This window comes from Anomaloglossus baeobatrachus, chromosome 11 (genome assembly GCF_048569485.1).
Source record: "Anomaloglossus baeobatrachus isolate aAnoBae1 chromosome 11, aAnoBae1.hap1, whole genome shotgun sequence".
Taxonomy (NCBI): Eukaryota; Metazoa; Chordata; class Amphibia; order Anura; family Aromobatidae; genus Anomaloglossus; species Anomaloglossus baeobatrachus.
The window spans coordinates 150,302,382-150,324,780 of record NC_134363.1 but is presented as its reverse complement, the minus strand read 5'-3'; the positions used below and the strand labels follow the sequence as shown (position 1 = coordinate 150,324,780).

The following is a 22,399-nucleotide window of genomic DNA, read 5'->3' as shown; positions in this document are numbered from 1 at the left end:
AAAATATCGTTGACTAGGTGTTGGAAAGCCGCAGGAGCGTTACAGAGTCCGAAGGGCATCACTAGATACTCATAATGTCCATACCGACATCTGAACGCTGTTTTCCACTCGTCCCCGGGATGTATGCGGAGTAGATTATATGCCCCACGGAGATCCAATTTAGTAAATATTTTGGCCTGTTGTACTCTCTCCAATAGTTCGGGAATCAACGGCAGCGGATACCGGTTCCGGATGGTTATCTTATTTAGTTCCCGGTAGTCGATACAAGGTCTCAGAGTCCCCTCTTTCTTCTTCACGAAAATGATGGGTTCCCCCGCTGGTGAGGTAGAAGGTCGAATAAATCCCTTGGCTAGGTTTTCATCGATATAATCTTTTAGTGCTTGTAACTCTTGTGCCGCCAACGGGTAGACATGACCAAACGGGATCTCTGCCCCTGGGAGTAATTCTATGGGACAATCATACGGTCTATGCGGGGGAAGCCGATCTGCTTTTTTTTTGTCGCATATATCTGCGAATTCATTATAAACCGGGGGTAGAACAGGTACCTGTACAGTGCCCTCCGCTTTCTGTGTTACCGGAACCGGTACAGTTGGACTAATAGTCGGACCACTCTGGGGTGGGAAGGATATTTCTTTAGTCTCCGAATTGATGACTGGATTTGTAGACCGCAGCCAAGGAATTCCTAAAATTATCGGAAAATGGGGAGAAGAAATCAACATGAAAACAAGGGTCTCCTGCTGACCTGGTTTCATCACACATTAAAGGGGTACTGTTTCCAGATCAACTGGTCCGGAAACTAATGGAGAACCGTCTACCGTCTCCATGGTAACCGGTGAGGATCTTTGTTGAGTCTGGATACCGTATTTCCTGGCAAAAGAAGAGTCCATGAAATTTCCCCCTGCCCCAGAGTCTATCATAGCAGATGTAGGAATTAACTGTCCCTCCCACCGAATCTGAATGGGAAGCGAGCAATGGGTGTATTTCCCTTCCGGGTGCTTAGGAAGTTGACATCACTGTCGAGGGAACTACCGCATCCAGGTGTATACTGGTTTCAGAGACGTCGGACTCTGCGTCAGTGTTGTCACACTCTGCCACTGCTGCTAGTACCTTATTCGGGCGATTGGGACGTTTTGGGCAATCAATCAGAAAATGGTCCAACTGACCACAATAGAAACACAAACGCTCACGGAGCCGATGTTCACGACGTTCGTTGGTCTCTCGCCTTTGCAGAGAGTCCACTTGCATAGGAACATCCTCGGCCTCCCGTGGCGTCTTGTGAGCGGGTTCCCTAGAAGGGAAAGCAAAGTCGGTTACCCGGTTTACAGCTGCCCATTTTTCCTGTCTACATTCCGTCAAGCGGGTATCGATACGCACACAGTGATGGAGAAACAGTTCAAAATCCCGTGGAGATTCGGCACGATCTAACTCGTCCTTGATGGTACCAGACAGATCCTTTCTGAAAACTGACAATAGCGCATTGTTTCCCCAGTCGGTGTCTACCACTAACCTCTTGAACTCGGTGGTGTATTCGATGACAGACCGCTTTCCCTGACGTAAGGAAAGCAAAGCTGATTCAGCGGTAGCACGGCGATTAGGATCATCAAACATTTGTGCCATGGCTGTTAAAAAATCATCCAGGTTATTTAAACGGATATCACGATTCTCAATCATAGGATTAGCCCAAGCCAGTGCTCGTGATGTTAACAACATGATTATGCATAATACCCCTGACCGGTCAGACCGGTAATAATCAGCATGTACATCAAAAAACAGTATACCCTGATTAACAAACCCCCGGAACTGACTTCGATCACGACTAAAACGAAATGGGGGTAACCTAGGCATACCGGCCGCTGATACGGACGTAGTGGGGGCGGCTTCCTGAGCCTCCACTCTGGTTTGCAAATCCTTAATAGTCGGACCCAGTACCTGGTGATTGTGGCCCAGCTGTACCTCCACATCTCTAAGTTAAGTTTGCACCGCCTCCATCTCCTGCTGCAAGGAGTTAATCATGGAGAAAAGTTGATCTACTCGTGTCTCCGTCATTGCCCCAGCGAAATCCTCTTAGTGGCCTGAGTATAATGTAATACTATTGTATGAACTGAGGATTTCGATTGCGTTAGGGCAATGACAACCAGAGACGGGTTCTTGGTGCAAAGACGTTTATAATATGCAACCAACAATATGTACACAGAACAGAACATAAACACAGTAAATACCTGCCAGGTTCGGAGCAAAGGGGAATTCCCGGGGCCGCGCACCGGACTCCCCGAGGGAGACCACTAGGAGCGAACCCTTATACAGGGACTGTCTGGCGATCACCCCAGAAGGCCTAAATGCGCAGCAGCCGGGACATGAAAGGGCAACAGGTATAGTCCAAAAATGTCCGTACGTGATGTGAGTCCAGAGCGGTTATGAAACGGAAGGAACCGGGCAGAAGTGCCGACCAGAGATGGCAGACGGAGCACGGGCACAGCTTGATGAGACCAGGTGAAGTCCAGAGCCGGTTTCGGGTGTTTTCCACAGGATGCAAATATCAATCAGGAACCAAGAGCAGCAGGGCAGGAGTAGACAGGAAGCAGGATACTCAGGCAACTAGACTAAGCTTAGGGGCGGGCTTTTAAACAGATGAACAGGAAGTAGGGCAACAGAACAAAAAACTCCATGTTAACAAAGGGCAAGATCCTTCAGAAGAAAACTGGAAATCCGGGAACTCTGACAACCGCAAAGCATTACACATGCAAAATGTTGTGCACAAAGGAGACATATAACATCCGGCTCCATGGTTGAGCTGGGTGTGTTGAGTCATTTGTACTGGACTTTCCTCTCCTTTTGGGACTAACTGTTTGAACTCAGTTCACTCATGGTGAGGTCTCTGAGTTCAATTAGGTCACTTGAGGTCAGTTTAGCTGCAGTCAAAGGGGAAATACCGTAGGAACTTCACAAGTCAGGTCATTGTCTGTGCCCACGCGTTGTGACTTCAGTATGTAGCAGAGCCGAGATCGTCGTTGGACCTCATGCGGATTACATTGGAGCTGGGTGTTGTGGGTTAATAAATTTGAGAATGAGGGTTTTTGTATTCTATTTCAAATAAAGGATTTTTCGGTGTTTTTGGTATTTCTTTTCACTTACAGTATTAGTAATGGGGGATCTTATAGATGCCTCCCCTTACTAATCTAGGGCTTAGTGGCAACTGTGAGCTGTTATTAATCCCTTATATTACCCTAATTGCAATCACACTAAGGCAATCAGGATGAGCCAGGCTAAGTTTTCATTGTTGCATCTAATGGATGCGACACTTCTAGGCAGCTGCAGGCTGATATTTTTAAGCTGGGGAGCCAATAACAATGGGCCCACTAAGCCTGAGAATGTGCTGCATGCTGCTTCTTTCTGGACTATCAAACGTGTGGAAAAATGGCTAACAGGCCTGCCTAGCGTGTGGAACCTTTATTATCTATCTGAACAATCGCTCATTGAGCTTTTTCGCTGCATGGGTGTATCAAAGGCATTTGGGATCCATAATGAAATTTGGCATGCCCATGGATCCAATGAATAAATCCTCCTGATGAACCCCTTGTTTTGATTTTACAAGGTGGGAGGAATGCGTCGAGGTGAAGGTTGACTTGATGTTTGCACATTGCCAACTGAACACAGTATATATATATGGTCAAAATGAGGGTGATTGGAGTTGGACGTTTTTAATCTTTATCCAACCAAATTCCTTGAAGACCCATGGAGCCCCCATTGAGACGGTGAAGGATTGTGAAGTGGATGAACATTTAATCCATTCATTATGAATTTGGACACTAATTACTGGTACTCCTAATTGGTTATCTAAGTGGGCTCCTTTTTACTGGTGTTTTTTGTCAATTGCTCTATCTTTTGAGGGTCAGGAAAAGGGCAGTTTGTATATAAGCCTGCTAATGACATTCAATGGACCCCTATAAACGATATTATGGAGGTAGAACATCTGAAAGAGGCTGGATCTAGATATCTTTCCTATAAGTTCCTGCATTGTGTGATGGCCACACCAATGTGGATATTGGCTAATGGTTACTAATACCAAGATATAAAAATTTGGGAAGGTGGACTCTCTTGTTTTTTATAAAAAAAAAAAGTTTGTGTATCTGATATCACTAATATGTACATATCTAGACTATGGAAGCTTTGTGGCATTAGGTATTACTAATGTACATGTATACATGTAATTAATTTATGCAGGGCCTTTATATATTTGTAAATTTACAATGGGGTCTCAAAACATTGATTGACTTATATTCTCTCTACTATCCCCTTTTTCAGATCTTTCCTTTTCTCTATTGTAATAACATTGAATGAAGTTATTGGGGATAAGGAAAGAGAAAAACAGAGAATTGGGTTTGAGTTATTTTGTCAATAGAACAATAATTGCTATATTTGGGACCGTTGAGGTATCTATACTGTTTTGAGGTTTTCCTGAATGATAAGTATTTGCTATATTTAACCCCTTCAGCCCCGGGGCACTTTCAGTTTTTGCGTTTTTGTTTTTTGCTCCCCTTCTTCCGAGAGCCGTAACTTTTTTATTGTTCCGTCAATTTTGCCATATGAGGGCTTATTTTTTGCTGGACGAGTTGTACTTTTAAATGAAACTATAGGTTTTACCACATGGTGTACTGGAAAGCAGCAAAAAAATTCCAAGTGTGAAAAAATTGCAAAAAAAGTGTGATGGCACAATAGTTTTTGGGATGTTTTATTCACGGTGTTCACTATATGGTAAAACTGATGTGTAGGTACGATGCCTGAGGTCGGTGCGAGTTTGTAGACACCAAACATGTATAGATTTACTTGTATCTAAGGGGTTAAAAAAATTCACAAGTTTGTCCAATAAAAGTGGCGCACGTTTTGCGCCATTTTCCGAAACACGTAGCGTTCCTATTTTTTGGGATCTATGGCTCAGTGACGGCTTATTTTTTGCGTCTCGAGCTGATGTTTCTAATGGTAGTAATTTTGCGCAGATGCTACGTTTTGATCGCCTGTTATTGCATTTTGCGTAAAACTTGCGGCGACCAAAAAACGTAATTTTGGCGTTTGGAATTTTTTTGCCACTACGCCGTTTACCAATCAGATTAATTGATTTTATATTTTGATAGATCGGGCATTTCTGAACGCGGCGATACCAAATATGTGTATATTTATTTATTTTTTAACCCTTTAATTTTCAATTGGGGGAAAGGGGGGTGATTTGAACTTTTAGGTTTTTTGTTTTTTTTTAAATTTTTTAAAACTTTTTTTTACTTTATTTTACTAGTCCCCCTAGGGGGCTATAGCGATCAGCAATCCGATTGCTGATCACTATCTGCTGATCACAGCTATACCGCTGTAAACAGCAGAAATAGTCACTTTCTTTTTTCCTCTGCTTCGTGCCGAGGAAGAATGAAAGTGAAACATCATAGCAGCAGGCGTCATTACATGACCCTGTGCTACGATGGCAACCACCGAACGTCACGTCATCACTCACGTGACGTCCGGAGGGGGCGGCGGTAAGTAAAAAACATGGACGCGCGCATATAGATCTCGCTGCCAGACTTTGGCAGTGAGATCTAAGGGGTTAATGTTCCGGGTGGAATGCGATTCCACTCGGAACATGTAGGCACACATGTCAGCTGTTGAAAACAGCTGATATGTGTGCCGATCCACGCCGCCTGCCCGTGGCAGGGGGCGGGGCTTACCGGGACACGATCCATGACGGAAAGATCCGTCCATGGTCGTGAAGAGGTTAAGATCATTATTGTATCTACACTGTATTTGCTATATTTAAGATCAATATTGCAATTATATTGCTTTGGAACTGAATATATGGGTGGAACACCATATGGCCTAATATAAAATGATAAGTATTGGCTATATTTAAGATCGTTATTGTATCATTACTGTATTTTGATATTGTTATTGAAATCATACAGTTTTGGAACCTAATATATGGGGTGGACCACCATAGGGTCTGGATATATATCTGTACATATTTCTGATATACGTTTTTGGATTTTTCTATGGCTGAATTCGTTTAAGAGATTAATAAAGATGACATTTTATACTTGGGGTAAATATAGTTTTTCTTGAGATAATTGTTAGTGACCCCATTCATTATCTGTCCTTACAAGTTCATTTTTTAAAATGATTTATTTAAATATTTAAAACAAAAGCCACATAGGTTCCCACTTATTCTGATACAGAGCCAAGATAAGCACACGGCTGGGGGCTGCAGCCTAAAGCCGTATGCTTTATCTGTGCTGGGTGTCATAATATGGTGTGACCCTATGCCAATTAATTTATTTATTTATTTTTACACTACAGCTATGCAGACAACATGTGTGATGCCAAGCAATCCCAGACACTGTCACACAGAGTGGGGGTGCGGTCTGACTGCAGCCAATCACTGATGCCGGGACTGCCAGTGGGCAGAGAAAGCAATGAATATGTATGAGGGTTAATGAGCGGACCCAGAAGTAGTGTTACAGCCACACAGGAGACTTGGTACGTATAACGCTGCTGCTCTAATTCCCCTAGCCACCTAGCCATTTCTACCTTTCACCCCAATTTTACAGCACAATGTTTTGATCACCATAGACTTATATGGGGTTCAGCATCCGGACGCAAGTCTGATTCCAAACCGGATTTTTTTTTTTTTTTTTAAATACAGCTGTACTCGCCAAACTCAAATATCTGCGGGTTCGCCAATCTATAATAGTAATATTTAAAAATGGGGATATACCCATAATAATGTCCAACAATCTATACAGTCCACCTGATAACACAACAAAGGAAATGAATAGGTAGATCAAAGAATAAAAAGATGCAATAAAGTGCAATACTAATATCCGTGTTCTTTTCGGGAACACAAGGTGCAGCATTACACTTGGGTACGGATCTTCATCCTGATAGCGTTCTAATGGAAAATAAAACAGAACAGTTGTCCTAACATGAAGACATAATTCATTCTATGGTGTTTCCACTTTAAATAATTTGTGTAGAGCTGCCCCTTTAAGATTCCATCATGACATCACTGATGATGTCAGCAATGATGATATCATGGATGGCGGAATGTCGGCTATAATGACATCACAATTGACATTCCCTATATATAGAATGTACACACAGTCACCGGTGCCATTTTTTGGTTCTATAGTTGGTGACTAAACTTGCAGTTAGTTGTTCGCTATGGATCGATGTTTTAAACGCAAACGTCCGGTATCACTATCCGGGATTCTTGGCACCTATTCCCGTGACTCTGAGCTTCTACCCCCCGATGGCGTCCTCAGCTTCACTTACCAGCTAGTGTTGGAGCTAGTAAAGGACTGCCTGACCAAATACCAGCGAGGTGACCTCACCTCCAAGCATCTGAAGGATGTATGTAAGAACATCAGGACCTTACTACAGCAGGTAAGTGGGGGACGCTCCGCACAAAACTTCTCCATAATGGATTCCTCCCCCTTGTTTCTTCTTTAGGCGGAATCCAATATATTACATGACTGATCCCCAGATATGTAGTAATTGTATCTGCAGAAAGAGCAGTAAATGGTCACATAAATGGCGTCCTCCATTCTGCCCTTTCTCATCTCACCATTTTCCTTCCTGTTTGTGTTTATCTTTAGGCTCAAAATAGATCTCAAAATGGAGATTTGGGTTTTATTAATGAACTGGCCCAAGACGTCCTGTCTGTACTAGAAGGTCCAGCCCGCCCACCGAGACACCAGGTAAGGAGCCCCATCTTCTCCTTCATGGCCTTGTGTTCTGATCTTCTCCAGATCACCGGTCAGACATCAGCAGATCTGGTGTTAGGTCTTACAGGCCTCCCTGTCAGCTCCTGGCAGGATATGTTATGGCCGCCTGTCTGTGCGGCTCCATCCTCTGTGATCACAGTCTGTATTCTGCTGATGTGGTCACAGCTCAGTGGTGGGCAGTCTGTATTCTGCCTGTCTCACTCTATTATCAGAGTCTTCCTGCTTGTAAATGCTGCAGAAGAGATAATAGAGGTGATGACAGAAACATTGTGTAACAAGTCCCTTATACAGATGTAGCCAAGGTTACCTTAACACAGATAACACAGTGCGGGGATATCAGGGGCAAAATACTATAATGTGACCCCTACCGACATCGGTCAATGGCTTGTGCAATCGCACATTATCTTAACCCCTTCAGCCCCCGGGCACTTTCCGTTTTTGAGTTTTTGTTTTTTGCTCCCCTTCTTCCGAGAGGCGTAACTTTTTTATTTTTCCATCAATCTTGCCATATGAGGGCTTGTTTTTTGCGGGAAGAGTTGTACTTTTAAATGAAACCATAAGTTTTACCATATAGTGTACTGGAAAACGGCAAAAAAATTCCAAGTTCGGAAAAATTGCAAAAAAAGTGTGATCGTACAATAGTTTTTGGGATATTTTATTCACCGTGTTTACTATATGGTAAAACTGAGGTATCTATGTGATGCCTCAGGTCAGTGCGAGTTTGTAGACACCAAACAAGTATAGGTTTACTTGTATCTAAGGGGTTAAAAAAATTTCACAAGCTTGTCCAGAAAAAATGGCGCACGTTTTGCGCCATTTTCCAAAACCCATAGCGTTCTCATTTTTCGGGATCTCAGTGATGGCTTATTTTTTGCGTCTCGACCTGACGTTTTTAACGGTACCATTTTTGCTCAGATGCTACGTTTTGATCGCCTGTTATTGCATTTTGCGCAAAATTTTCGGCGACCAAAAAACGTAATTTTGGCGTTTGGAATTTTTTTGCCGCTACGCCGTTTACTGATCAGTTTCATTGATTTTATATTTTGATAGATCGGGCATTTCTGAACGCGGCGATACCAAATATGTGTGTATTTTTTATTTTTTTAACCCTTTTATTTTCAATGGGGTGAAAGGGGGGTGATTTGAACTGTTAGGTTATTTTATTTTTTTTTTTAATTTTTTAAAACTTTTTTTTTACTTTTTTTTTTATTTTACTAGTCCCCCTAGGGGGCTATAGCGATCAGCAATTCGATCGCTATTATCTATCTGCAGATCTCAGCTACAGAGATGAGAACTGCAGATTTGCTGCTTTACTTTCAATGCCGGCTATATTCCGGCATTGAGAGGAAGTGAGTCATGTTAGCTCCAAGCGTCATCATATGACCCTGTGCTACCATGGCAACCACCGAAAGTCATGTCATCATGTCACGTGACTTCCGGTGGGGACGGGGTAAGTTGAATGTCATGGCGGCGCCCATATACATATCGCTGCCAGATTTTGGCAGCGAAATGTAAGGGGTTAATGGCCGCGGGTGGAAGCGATTCCATCCGCGACTAGCAAGCACACATGTCAGCTGTTGATAACAGCTGATATGTGCGCGGATCGCCGCCGCCTGCCGGCGGCAGGGGGCGGGGCTTACCGGCACACGATCCATGACGTACCCAGTACGTCATGGGTCGTTAAGGGGTTAATAATTTTAGGTGTTATTTGTCAAGTTAAACTTGGCTACATCTGTATATTATTCTGGATTCACTGGAGAGGAGCTGCAGTATAAAGTAATTACACCCAATACTGAAATTAAATAATTAACTCCAAATGTAGTCCTTCCTGATTTATGTATATGATTATTAAGGCAAAGGTTCCACATATTAACTATATGTATTATAACTTTCAGGTAACAGCACAAGGTGACTCCAGACGTGGGCAAAATATAAATACCAAAATCCCTGACCCTAAAGGGAGTCAGCGGGAGCTAAACAGCCATCTGATTACAGGTAAGCCGACCATCCAACAAGAAATATCTAGATCGGGGTCTCAAGCTCGGCTGGGTGTATGGGCCGCACATAGGAAAAAATAATTTGGGGGACAAAGTGACATTTTAATTAGTACCATTTTGTTTTTCTCTACATCTACACCTTTGGATCGCTGTTTTTGAACACTTGTAACTTGTTTATTATAACAAACTTGCACTTTTTTGTTTAAATATACATATAAAGACAAAAACATTTTTAATGTCAAAAAAGTCATGCATTTTTTTCTGTTTACATATCCCTTTCTTGCAAATAATACAGTTTTACAATTAGCACCATATAGTAATTTTGACCAAGATCTTTTAGTAATGTCCCCCATACTGTTCCTCTTCTTGAAGTAATGTTCCCATCCACGTTTCTATTCTGTAGTAATGTACTCATCCTGTAGTAATGTGCCCATAATTGCCCCTTTTACAAATGTGCCCCATCCATATTCCCATCCTGTAGTAATGAGCCCATCCTGTAGTAATGAGCCCATCCTGTAGTAATGTGCCCCATCCTTGTCTCCATCCTGCAGTAATGTGTCCCAGCTTTGTCCCCTTTAACTAATGTGCCCCATTCTTGTCCTCAGTCGAGTAGTAACATGCCCATCCTGTAGTAATGTGCCCCCTCCTGTAGTAATGTGCTCAACATTGTCCCCTTTTACTAATGTGCCCCATCCTTGTTCCCATCCTCTAGTAATGTGCCCATCCTGTAGTAACGTGCCCCAGTCTTGTCTCTTTTAATTAATGGGCCCCACCTTCCCCCCCTTCCTTTAGCAATGTGCTCATCCTGTTGTAATGTGCCCCCTCCTTGACCCCATCCTGTAGTAATTTACCCCATCCTGTAATAATGTACCCCCTCTACATCCCCATTTACTAACGTGCCCCATTCCTTGTCCCCATCCTGTAGTACTGTGCCCCATCTTTGTCCCCGTTCTGAAGTAATGTTCCCATCCCTGTCCTCTTTTACTAATGTGCCCATCCTGTAGTAATGTCTCCTTTACTGATCCTCTTCTTTTAGCAATGTCCCATCCTGGTCCTCTATTGTGCCATTCTACACACACACACACATTCCAAAACTGCCGCGCTTCATCTAAAATTCAGATGAACGTTTTGCCATTGTGCAGTCAAGCTCTCTCTGCACTATTCTAATGGCAGCAACCAGTTAATCAGATGCAAGCAGATGACGTCATACGCATCAGTTGCTTGCCTCTGATTGGTCAGCAGCTGCCATTGGAATAGTGCAGAGAGAGCTTCACTCTTCGCCCTGGAAGCAAAACGTTCATCTGAAATGAAGCAGCGATGGCTGCAGCCCCTGCACTGGCCGCGATCGTACAAGAGGGTACGTGCCTGCGGGCCACAAGAAGCAGCCTGAGGGGCCACATGCGGGCCGCGTGTTTCAGACCTGTGATCTAGATATTGTAGAGAAAAAGTAATAATCTGTAGATTAACTGTCCCTACTCTTTATAATGGGAATCTGTCATCATATTTTCACATAAGGAAGTAGTGGTATGGCTGTACAGCCCCCATAAACCGATATCTTTTTATATAAAGATTCAATAGACAGTCATGGGAATGTAGAAGCCGTATGTATATCAGGCTGGAAGTGCACAGTAGACTTGAAGGAAAAACCGCTGCAGTGACCCGCCCCCTGTGCAGTGACCCGCCCCCTGTGCAGTGACCCGCCCCCTGTGCAGTGACCCGCCCCAGCTGCAGTGACCCGCCCTGCTGAAGTGACTCACCCCCATTGCAGTGACCTGCCCCTTGTGCACTTGCAGCCTGATTTACATATGGCTTATATTATTGGTTTCACATTACTGGCACATCAGATCTCTCCAAAAATATTTTTTTTTTTTATTGAAGGACAAGCACCTATACAGCCATACCCCCTATCTGCTGATTTCCATGTTCCCATATAAGTAGCATCAATCCCATATTCAGACGTCTCGTCATTTTCTCCGTTATATTGTTGTATGATTTATCTAAGATTAATATCATCTGATACATTTGATTTCTTCATTATTTTATCCCTATTTTAGAAAAAACTGAGCTGTCGACTCCAGATAGTGGAATCTGTGAGATCCCGGAGATCCATGAATCTGCCAGTGTAAGTATCATAGAGGGATCTGTCTGTATATTATCAGACCCCGGGGTGTGAATGACTCCTCTAATATCCCCCATATACCCATGGGATATCTCTACTCTAAGCAGATAACAGCATTTATAGTCCGCTCCCCCCGGTGTGATCTCCCATATTATCCCGCGCTGTACAGTGATCCCGGTGTATGGAGGATCCCCCATTACATAGGTGTCTGCCGAGCGTCCGGCTTGTATCCTCCTCTACATCGGATCGGTATAATCAGCTGGGACATAAAATAGACGGAGACGTTTCTGCGTCTGTAGCTTTTTTCCTGCAGTTTCTAGATCATAAAATAATTTCTAATTCTTTTATAGAACGTGATCGCAACCCGAGCGAGAACGCCGAGTAAGAGCGATTATGACATGTCCATACTGATCGGCAAGGGAGCATTCGGGTGAGTTTCCCTTTGGGATTATGCACATTTCTCAGGTCCCTATGACAGTTCTTCTGCGTCTGTGCTCTGCCATCCAGTGTGACCATAGACAAGTGACGAGTCCACATCACTGTCCACGTCTAATTGTCACTATTCAATTGTAACAAATTCAGTTAGCTACTAGTGAATCTGAATTTTTGAGGACATGGATGAGGACGTGGCAGACGTGGCACTGACATCCCATAGGTGACCTTTCATACAGTGTTATTATATGAATGTTTAATGAGACTGGACTTCTAGTATTAACCCCTAGTACAGAGGATCATATGACGAGTTCTATAAACCATGCATTTTCCTTCTCTCCAGTGCGGTCAACTTAGTGTGCCATAAAGACTCCAAAAAGATCTTTGCCATGAAGAAACTGGACAAGAAGGAGCTTAATACTCCATCAAAGATACAACAAGCTTTCCTGGAGAGGGACATCTTAACATTCGCTGATTGTCCCTTTGTGGTCTCCATGCTTTGCTCCTTTCCAACCAAATCTCATCTGTGTATGGTTATGGAGTATGTAGAAGGTAGGACATGTACATTGTATTACACTCAGCCCATGTCTGCTTACATCTCATCACCTTCTCTATCCTGCCCCAATGTCTCCGCTCTCTTCTCATTATACACCATGTGTGATCTGCTGTATCGTCCCTCACCGGCCATATTTCCTTTCTTCTATAGGTGGAGACTGTCGGAAGCTTCTAACAACCATGAAAGTTTTACCTATCTCCTTGGCCCGCTTGTACTTTGCGGAGGCCATGCTTGCTGTGGAATATCTGCACAGCTATGGTGTGGTGCATAGAGACCTGAAACCGGACAAGTAAGTGACCGCTGTAGTATAATATAGGGGGGGTTATCACATATTATTACATGGCTTGCATGGCTAAAACCATCTTTTCTTTCACAGCCTCCTGATAACATCTGCAGGACACATTAAAGTCTCAGATTTTGGGGTGTCAAAATTCGGTCTCATGATGCCAAAAACCAACATCTACCAGGAATCACCTGAGAACATCGCCAGAGAGTTCCGCGATCGTGAGGTCAGCATCACCTACTGGAACGTCACTTCTTCACGATAAATCTCACCAACCTTTTCTTTCTTCTCTGGAGATTTTTTCCGCTGAGATTTCGTCTTCTGTCCTTGTGTTTTTATCGAGAGATCTTTTCCTAAAAATAGTTTCATCAATCTCCTCTTTCTTCTTTTGGTTTCCAGATGTGGGGCACCGTATGTTACATGGCCCCCGAGGTCATCCTGTCGAAAGGCTTCGGAAGACCTGTTGACTGGTGGTCAATGGGGATCATCCTATACGAATTCCTCGTAGGAAATGTACCATTTCATGATAAGGACAAATATGAGCTTTATAGAAAGATCGTCAGAGGTAAGTAGAGTAATCCACTCATTACTTGGGTTGGTTAAGTTACTTGGTTTATAATTGTGCAGCTTTACTGTATAATACAGTTCAATAACGTTTATATTTTGTCATTTTCTATACAATAGGTGACATTTATTTTAAGTGTTTTCCTGCTCTTCCTCTCGATGCTCGGAACCTCATCACTAAGCTGCTGAGAAGAAATCCTGTACAAAGACTTGGGACAGGTAATGTATATAACAGTATTAACATTTACTTATTACGCCCAAGACATACCAATCATCACCACGAGGATCAGCTCTTCTTCTGCTTGTCCATTTCTAAAAAATTCATTGAAAAAAATGATAGTCCTCAGTGGCTGATACTTTATAATGGCTAACAGTAGGTTTCCTTCATGCTATGTCCATGTCAATAGTTCAGATTTCTCTCCAGATATGGAGCAGTCTCTGACAATGTCCACATCACTTTTGATCTTTTTTTTCCAGGAGGAGCAGATGAGATCAAGTGTCAGCCATTCCTCGAAGACTTAGACTTTGAGAACCTTCTAAGTCAGGAGCCGGAGTACGTTCCTCAGCGTTTGTCAGATGTGTTCAGCTGCCTCTCTGACAGTAAGTAGATGGAGACATCATCCAGACTAAGTGGCTGATGGTCTTCACTAATGTGTGACTCTCACTTCCTAATAATACTAATGATAACATGGTAACTATCAATGACCATGGGTCATGCTGACAACTCCTAATAACATTTCATTACTTATGTCTTGTAGATGACTCTGATATATACCAACCTATGGGCTCAGAGGATAAGGACAAGAGAAGAGAGGACAATGAGAACCGTGAGTTCCAAAACTTCACATCATCTTCTGAAAGTCTTTCTAAAGTAAGTATGGGATCAACACATAAAAATATGTGCGAAAATGTAAGAAAAGGGGTATTTTATAGTTTCCTTTTATCCCCATTTAGCTCTGCACCAGCGTTATCAGGACAATGAGCAAAGAGGATCCCAAGTCGCCTCCAGAGAGTTCTCAAGAGTCCAACACAAAAATTTCAGAAATGTGAGTAGATGAAGGGGTCATTACTGGGATCTCCAGCTGATATACTGTATGTACCCAACACCAAACATAGGACATGAATAACATAATATTAAAAACAGCATCAACCACCCCATGATTAGCGGTCATTGTGGTTTCGGCTTCAGAAACCGTTGGGGATAGCTAGCAACTCGTAAATGGGGCAGCATGGCGGCTCTGTGGTAAACACTGTAGCCTTGCAGCACTGGAACTTGGGGTCAAAAGACAAGTCTGCAAGGATTCCTTCCTTTGTGGGGTTCCTTGCATACTTAAAAGAGATACTGATAGGGAGATCGGATTGTGAGCCCCAATGGGGTCAGTGATGATGTCTGTAAAGTGTTCTGAAAAAAATGGCGCTATATAAGTGCCTAAAAGAAATATTTGCAGCCAGTCCTGCATTTTTAATGTTACTTCCACTGCAGGTGAGATGTGATATTACATGCCGGCCATTCTTGGTAGTGGTTTTCCATTCAGCTCCATATGAGGTAGTATTGAGCAGGAGCCCATTCCCACTATGACTTTCCTATGCCTTGTAGTCAGGTGTTATTCTGGTCAGACGACCACTTATATAATGCTTTAGTTTAGTGATTTACATGTTTTTCTTCCACCAAACAGGCAGAAAGAATCTCCTCCGGTATCTGATGGAGACGATGCTGTGAGCAGCGGGATATCCTCGTTCCCATTCTCAGGTATGTACACGTCTACAGCACCAAAAATGTGGATGTTCACTTCAAGGCTCAGATAATTCCTCAGGTTTTCTCTGTAATAGGCCTCATATGTTATCCATGTTTCATGATCCCAAATATGTTAAAAAAAAACAGACCATAGGAGCCAATTCAGATGATGTACGCAAACACAGAACGTGGCAAACCCTCCTAAACAAGATGGCCGCAGCCCAGGTGCACGATGCTGATGATACAGCCACTGAAACCTCCACACTAAAGGGGAGAGGCAGCTGCTTAGCATAAGACATGCACACTAATAAGGCTTGCATTGGGAGCTCGTCATATAGATGAGTGAGATGCACAGTGTCTGAACTGTGACCTATAAATGACGCCAGAAACCTAGGTAAGGCGGGATAACCAGCACTATAGGGGTGCATCTCACACGGATACGCGAGATGCACTGTGTCTGAATTGTGGCCTATAAATGCCGCAAAACACCAGGTCAGGAGGTTAGTTAGCACTATATAAGTGCATATCACATGACGGACTCACCATTTAACCACCTGAATTCAGAAGGTCCACACACATCCTGCAAAAATAGATAAAATGTGTAATACCTCAAATAGTGAGATATTAGTTGATATTTTGGGCCAAAATATGTAAGCTCGCAATCCACGTCACGGATTCTCACACTTGTGAGCCCCTACACTCAATTATTTGAAAAAACAAACAAACCAAAACACAGAACTATATAAAAAAACAGACAATAGGAGCCAATTTAGATGATGTACGCACATACAGAACATGGCAAAGTAGCACAACACAGCAGGGGGAGAGATAAGGAATGCAACTGCACAGAAGCTGTTACTAAACAAATCTTATATAGTACTACGAGGTTAAATAAAACAAATCACATCTGTGAGTCAATCTAACTCCAGTGAGAATGAAACACCAGATACAAATAGTGTGCAGCTCATTAAAGAATACAATAGTATAAAGGACAGTGTGAATAAACAAACAAATGAGTGCATACAATAGCTAGTGGCATCTCCTCCTGCTGGTGCTAAAATCCCGACGCGCGTTTTGGCTTTTTGGCCTTAGTCAGGCCAAAAAATTCTTTAATATACAAGGAAGATATAGAGCAGATCCTATAAGAACATATACTAAATGTGATATTTTACTTTCTGATCAGAATTTCCAGTTATGGAGGAAGAAAAATCTGCAATAATTCTGAATGAAGAACTGGATTCAGAAAATAACAAACAGGACAAAAAGAGTGAAGGTAAGTGTGAGGACCACCTCCATGTTGTGTGACTTCAGTGAGAAGAATCCATGTGGGGCAGATATCATCTGTCAGTGATGGGATTGTCACATGTATGATGGCTGACAGGGAAGATACAGAGCAGATCCTATAAGAATATATACTCAATGTGTTATTTTTTCCTTTCTGATCAGAATCTCCAGCTCAGGAAGAAGCAAAATCTGCAATTCATCTGAGTGGAGACCCAAAATCACAAAATGAAGAACAGGACAATCAGAGTGAAGGTAAGTGTGAGGACCACCTCCATGTTGTGTGACGTCAGTGAGAAGACTCCATCTGTCAGTGATCTGATTCTCACATGTATAATAATAATAAAGTTTATTGTTATAGCACCAACATATTCCGCAGCACTGCACAATCAGGCGGGGACTTGTATAGACAAAAACAAAACTAAGTAGCACATATTTCATCAGCTACAATAGGAATGATGGCCGGGCTCACAAGCTTACAATCTATGGGGAGATAGGGGGACACAAAAGGTAAAGTGTGCTTGTAGCGTCTGGTCCGGCCATCATTATGATAAATTATTGATTTCATATAGAATTGAATGATCCGGTCATTAGACACTAAACGTTTAAGTGCTATTGGATGTATGGAGGATGTGAGGACAGAGATAGAAGGAAGTTTATGAATAGCATTTACAAGGCAGGAACAGGGGAGGGTTAGGTTAGTGAGTTATAATGATAAGCTTGTCTGAAGAGATGTGTTTTTAACACATGCTTAAAAACGTGGGGGCTGGATATTACTCGCACACTTTGAGGTAGTGCATTCCAGAAAACTGGCGCAGCAAGAGAAAAGTCCTGGAGACAGAGGTGTGAGGTTCAGAATATGGAGGATGTTAGTCTAAGATCATTTCAAGAGGGGAAGGGGCGGGTAGGATAATAGACAGTGATGAGGGATGAAATATAGGGTGGTGCACAACTATGGAGAGCTTTGTGGGTGAGAGATATAAGTTTGTATTGTATTCTGTAGCTGCTAGGCAGCCAGTGTAGTGACTGGCACAAGGTGGAGGCGTCGATGTAGAGGCTGGACAGGAATACGAGTTTGGCTGCTGCGTTCAGGATGGATGGAGAAAGTTTGGTTGGAGGGAGACGGATCAGTAAAGAGTTGTATGATGTATAATGGCTGATAATGATACCGCACCTCTGTATGGAGAAGATTCCTCTATTATGAAGCAATACTAGATTATGAGCACTATAGGGGAAAGGACGGGAATAGCAGATCCTATAAGAATATATACAAAGCAGATCATATAAGAATATATACAGAGCAGATCCTATAAGAATATATACAGAGCAGATCCTATAAGAATATATACAGAGCAGATCCTATAAGAATATAAACACAGCAGATCCTATAAGAATATATACAGAGCAGATCCTATAAGAATATATACAGAGCAGATCCTATAAGAATATATACAGAGCAGATCCTATAAGAATATATACAGAGCAGATCCTATAAGAATATATACAGAGCAGATCCTATAAGAATATATAAACAGCAGATCCTATAAGAATATATACAGAGCAGATCCTATAAGAATATATACAGAGCAGATCCTATAAGAATATATACAGAGCAGATCCTATAAGAATATATACAGAGCAGATCCTATAAGAATATATACAGAGCAGATCCTATAAGAATATATACAGAGCAGATCCTATAAGAATATATACAGAGTAGATCCTATAAGAATATATACTCAATGTGTAATTTTACTTTCTGATCAGAATCTCCAGCTGAGGAGGAAGAAAAATCAGCAATAAATCTGATTGAAGAACCAAAACCAGAAAATGAACAGGACAATCAGAGTGAAGGTAAGTGTGAGGACCTCCTCCATGTTGTGTGACGTCAGTGAGAAGAATCCATGTGGGGCAGATGTCATCTGTCAGTGGTGGGATTGTCACATGTGTGATGGCTGACAGGGAAGATACAGAGTAGATCCTATAAGAATATATACTCAATGTGTTATTTTACTTTCTTATCAGAATTTCCAGCTCAGGAGAAAGAAAAATCAGCAATAAATCTCAGGAAGGAATCAAAACCAGAAAATGGAGAACGGGGCAAAAAGAGAAAAGGTAAGTGTGAGGACCACCTCCATGTTGTGTGATGTCGGTCAGTGAGAAGAATCCATGTGGAGCAGATGTCATCCGTCAGTGATGGGATTGTCACATGTGTGATGGCTGACAATGATACCGCACCTCAGTATGGAGAAGATTCCTCGGCTGTTCGGCCACAGTGACTGCACAGTAGTATCATGTAATATGGATTCCCATCACTTACTTTATATTTCTTTCTCTTAGGTTCCATCTTCCGCCGGATCTTATCATCCTGCCGACGTGGATTAGCCAGGGCTGCTCGCGCATTTGTGTGTTGTCCCTGTTTCTCTAAAGTCACTTAGAGGACAGGACACCTGAAGTACAGCACATCCACTATCAATGCTGTACTTTTTGTCCTGTAGCCCTGACTCCTAAGCATTCTCTAACCCCTCTTGACTCCGACCCCGGCTATTTCCCTGACTACGATTTTGTCTATCGATTCTGTTTATGGTTTTGTCTCTGCTCTCACCCATGGATATGACTTTTACTGGACTTTCCGCAGTCAGAAGTGTTCACAGACAAGTGACTTACCTGCTGCAAGACGAGACAGATTCCGGGCTCGGTCTCTGCTCTCACCCATTGACAAGACTTTCTACAGTCAGACATATTCACTAATTAGTGACTGGGCGGCACGGTGGCTCAGTGGTTAGCACTGCAGTCTTGCAGCATTGGGGTCCTCGGTTCAAATTCCACCAAGGACAACATCTGTAAGGAGTTTGTGTGTTCTCCCCGTGTTTGCGTGGGTTTCCTCCGGGCGCTCCGGTTTCCTCCCACACCAAAGACATACTGATAGGGAATTAATTGCATGATATAAATTAATAAATATTATCATCATTATTATTATTATATTATTATTTGCTGCATTAAAAGACAGATTCCGGACTCGGTCTCTGCTCTCAACATTTTACATGTAAAGCCCAAGGGAAGGGCGCTCTTTTAGCCATGGTCTCTACTGATACTGATGCAACTTCGTTTGACCATTCTTTGCTAATAATAAAAATTAGTGAGAATTTTTTTTACATCAAGCAGTGTACTCACACATCTGACATGTATAGCAGGGGTGTGAAGGCCGGGGATCCACTGGGATCTGCTAGATAGGTGCCTTCACCCCCGTCTGTCTGAGGCTGCCTTTTGGGGCTTCTGTAAGACCTAAATAAGCATTCCCATCAAAGGGTTTATTCTCTGAATATATTGCAGTCATCGTGTATCCCATGCACCACTCTGCTGTGCGTGCTACTTGGCACCGCGCTCCATTAGCTGCAAACTTCAAGCAGATATCAGAGAATCCAAGACACCAACATTCCTTCTCTTGTTTAGAAAAATAAATATGTAAAATACACAACGTTTCAGCCAACACAGGGCCTTTCTCAAGCTAATAAAAGGTATACATAACTATAGCACCACAAACAGTGCTTTATATAGAGGTGTGATTGTAGGTCGCTGCCCTCAGTCCCACAGATCCGGCCTCCATTGTCATCACAAGGCCAAATACAACTAAAATCACAGCTAAAAACATATATACACAAAGAGCATCACTAGATATAATGTCACTTATATCGCCCTCTACAAACATAGTCAAAATTATATCAGATCAGCAAAAAGAAGGGACACGTCTGTATATTTACTATTGTCACATCTCATAAGACCATCCCCGATCCCTCCTCTGAGCCAATAGCGTCCCTGATTCCATCACTGTTCCCACAATGCACTAGTGACCACACAGGGAGTTGTGTGTTTGGGGAGGAGTTCACTGTTTAAGCAATTGCGCCAACTGCACTCATTGGTGGAGACTACTACTAATCTCCATGTGTCCCATATTTATGATCAGGGTATCCGGACGTGCCAAAACATAGTGCGGTCAGTGAAGGGACAGATCCATCATGACATCATAGTGTCACAAGATGCTCCCTGACTTTCCATTGCTCCTGCTGTTAGTATTTATTGGTATAAGTGGCATTCCTGCTGGATTTTCATCTCTCCCCTTTTAGGACCCAGCAGGAGCTCGCCTTCCACACTGCTGATTATCACTATTCCCCTTGTGTTTAAATACCCCCATCTTCCCTGGACTTTTGTCGGTGATATTATTCAGTTCATTCAATCTCTGGTTGCAAGCAGGTGGCTTGTACTCTTCTATGGTGTTGTTGCTGTTATTGTTAAGGTGAACTCTTAACCAGAGATCACTAGTTGCCTACTGCCTGGCCGAATTGATATGGGCCAAGTGCATGCATAAAAGAATCCACACCAGACACAGTCGGATGTGTAATGTCTTCTTGGTCACAGTAGAAAATGGCACCAAACAGACAGAGAAGAGCATGCGTCCTCTTGATATAGGCTAGGGGCGTACAAAAGTTCAGATATGCCCATTTAGTGGGACAGTTCATGAGCTAGCCAATGGGGAGATCCGTGTTGCTGTTGATGGGTGCGTCTGACTTCAGTGGATGAAACCATGATGATGGGAGGGACGTCATCTGGTGCATCCATGCTGATGGTTTGGTCTGTGATGTCTTCTAGCTTGACCACCTTATATGGTATCTTCTTACACCTGGACATTCCTTGCATTCCAGGCAAGGTGTGGAGAAACAGGCAATAACAGCCATCTTTATATCTGTGTCATGTATATGACCTGAAACCTGAATTACGTAAGGCAAATCGACATATTTCCCACAATCCCTTGTCAAGAAGTTAATTAAGTATTTCATCTTATGGCTCTCCTCAACATTATTTTGCTAAACTTCTACCTGAGTCATCTGTGGATAAGTAGTTCATGCACTTTCCCCGTGTGTCCTCCTTATGGCATCTATAGTGTTTATGGGGTTGACGAAGAGCTCATCCCATTCATCCTTTATTTAAGGGCCAGCACTAGGGATACCTAGGGTCAGGTATCCGGCTCGGCCCATAAGTTCAGAAGCTATCTAGGGTGGTGAGGGACCAGTGGTAAGTTTGGTCAGGGGTTACCTTCTTTCCCTTCCCTAGACAAAGGATTATGGTGATGATTATGGTCACTTCATTGCTAAATCCTGTGCTCACGCACGTGCCATGTCATCAAACAGGTGCCATCTACAGTTTGGCAGTCACATGACAGCCACAGGGTGCCCAGGCTCATGACTGCCGTGTCATGAAGCCATCACCCAGCAACACCTTTCCAAGATGCAGAATCCACATGACCACCGCATGAACAGGAGAGGCATTAATGGGACCTGCACAGAGGCTACAGGCTCTATTCATCTTTACAGTCACAGGTCCTGAAATTCCTAGTGCAGAAGGTCCTTCAGCTGCACGGCTCCTGCAGCCTCTGGTCCGGTCCAGCTTCCTCCCCTGCCCTATACCAATCACACAGACCAGTGCAGAGCAGGAGGGGACAGGGTGGCTGTCTGTGAGCGGCCGGGCCCCCCTGCTTGCTTCAGCTCTCTGGGCCCCAAACACCAGTAAGGGCAGTAATGCCCTGATGGCGGCCCGGATTACAGCCAGATACATTATTCTCTGAAATGCTATAAGGTTTTGAAGATCCGTGGACCACAGAGGGAGATGTCCGATGT

General features: G+C 43.0%; 1 protein-coding gene across 1 annotated transcript; it reads left to right on the top strand.

Annotated features, from left to right (window-relative positions):
* Positions 1-7,197: 7,197 nt before the first annotated feature.
* Positions 7,198-19,198, top strand: LOC142255881 (microtubule-associated serine/threonine-protein kinase 4-like). Its single transcript, XM_075327329.1, has 19 exons — positions 7,198-7,419; positions 7,632-7,733; positions 9,656-9,755; positions 11,812-11,879; positions 12,227-12,306; positions 12,652-12,860; positions 13,015-13,153; positions 13,241-13,373; positions 13,547-13,712; positions 13,832-13,930; positions 14,189-14,311; positions 14,470-14,582; positions 14,666-14,757; positions 15,388-15,461; positions 16,630-16,719; positions 16,893-16,982; positions 18,495-18,581; positions 18,753-18,842; positions 19,068-19,198. Exons 1-19 carry the CDS (start codon positions 7,198-7,200, stop codon positions 19,163-19,165), a joined length of 2,175 nt encoding a protein of 724 aa, XP_075183444.1. The 3' UTR covers positions 19,166-19,198.
* Positions 19,199-22,399: the final 3,201 nt, after the last annotated feature.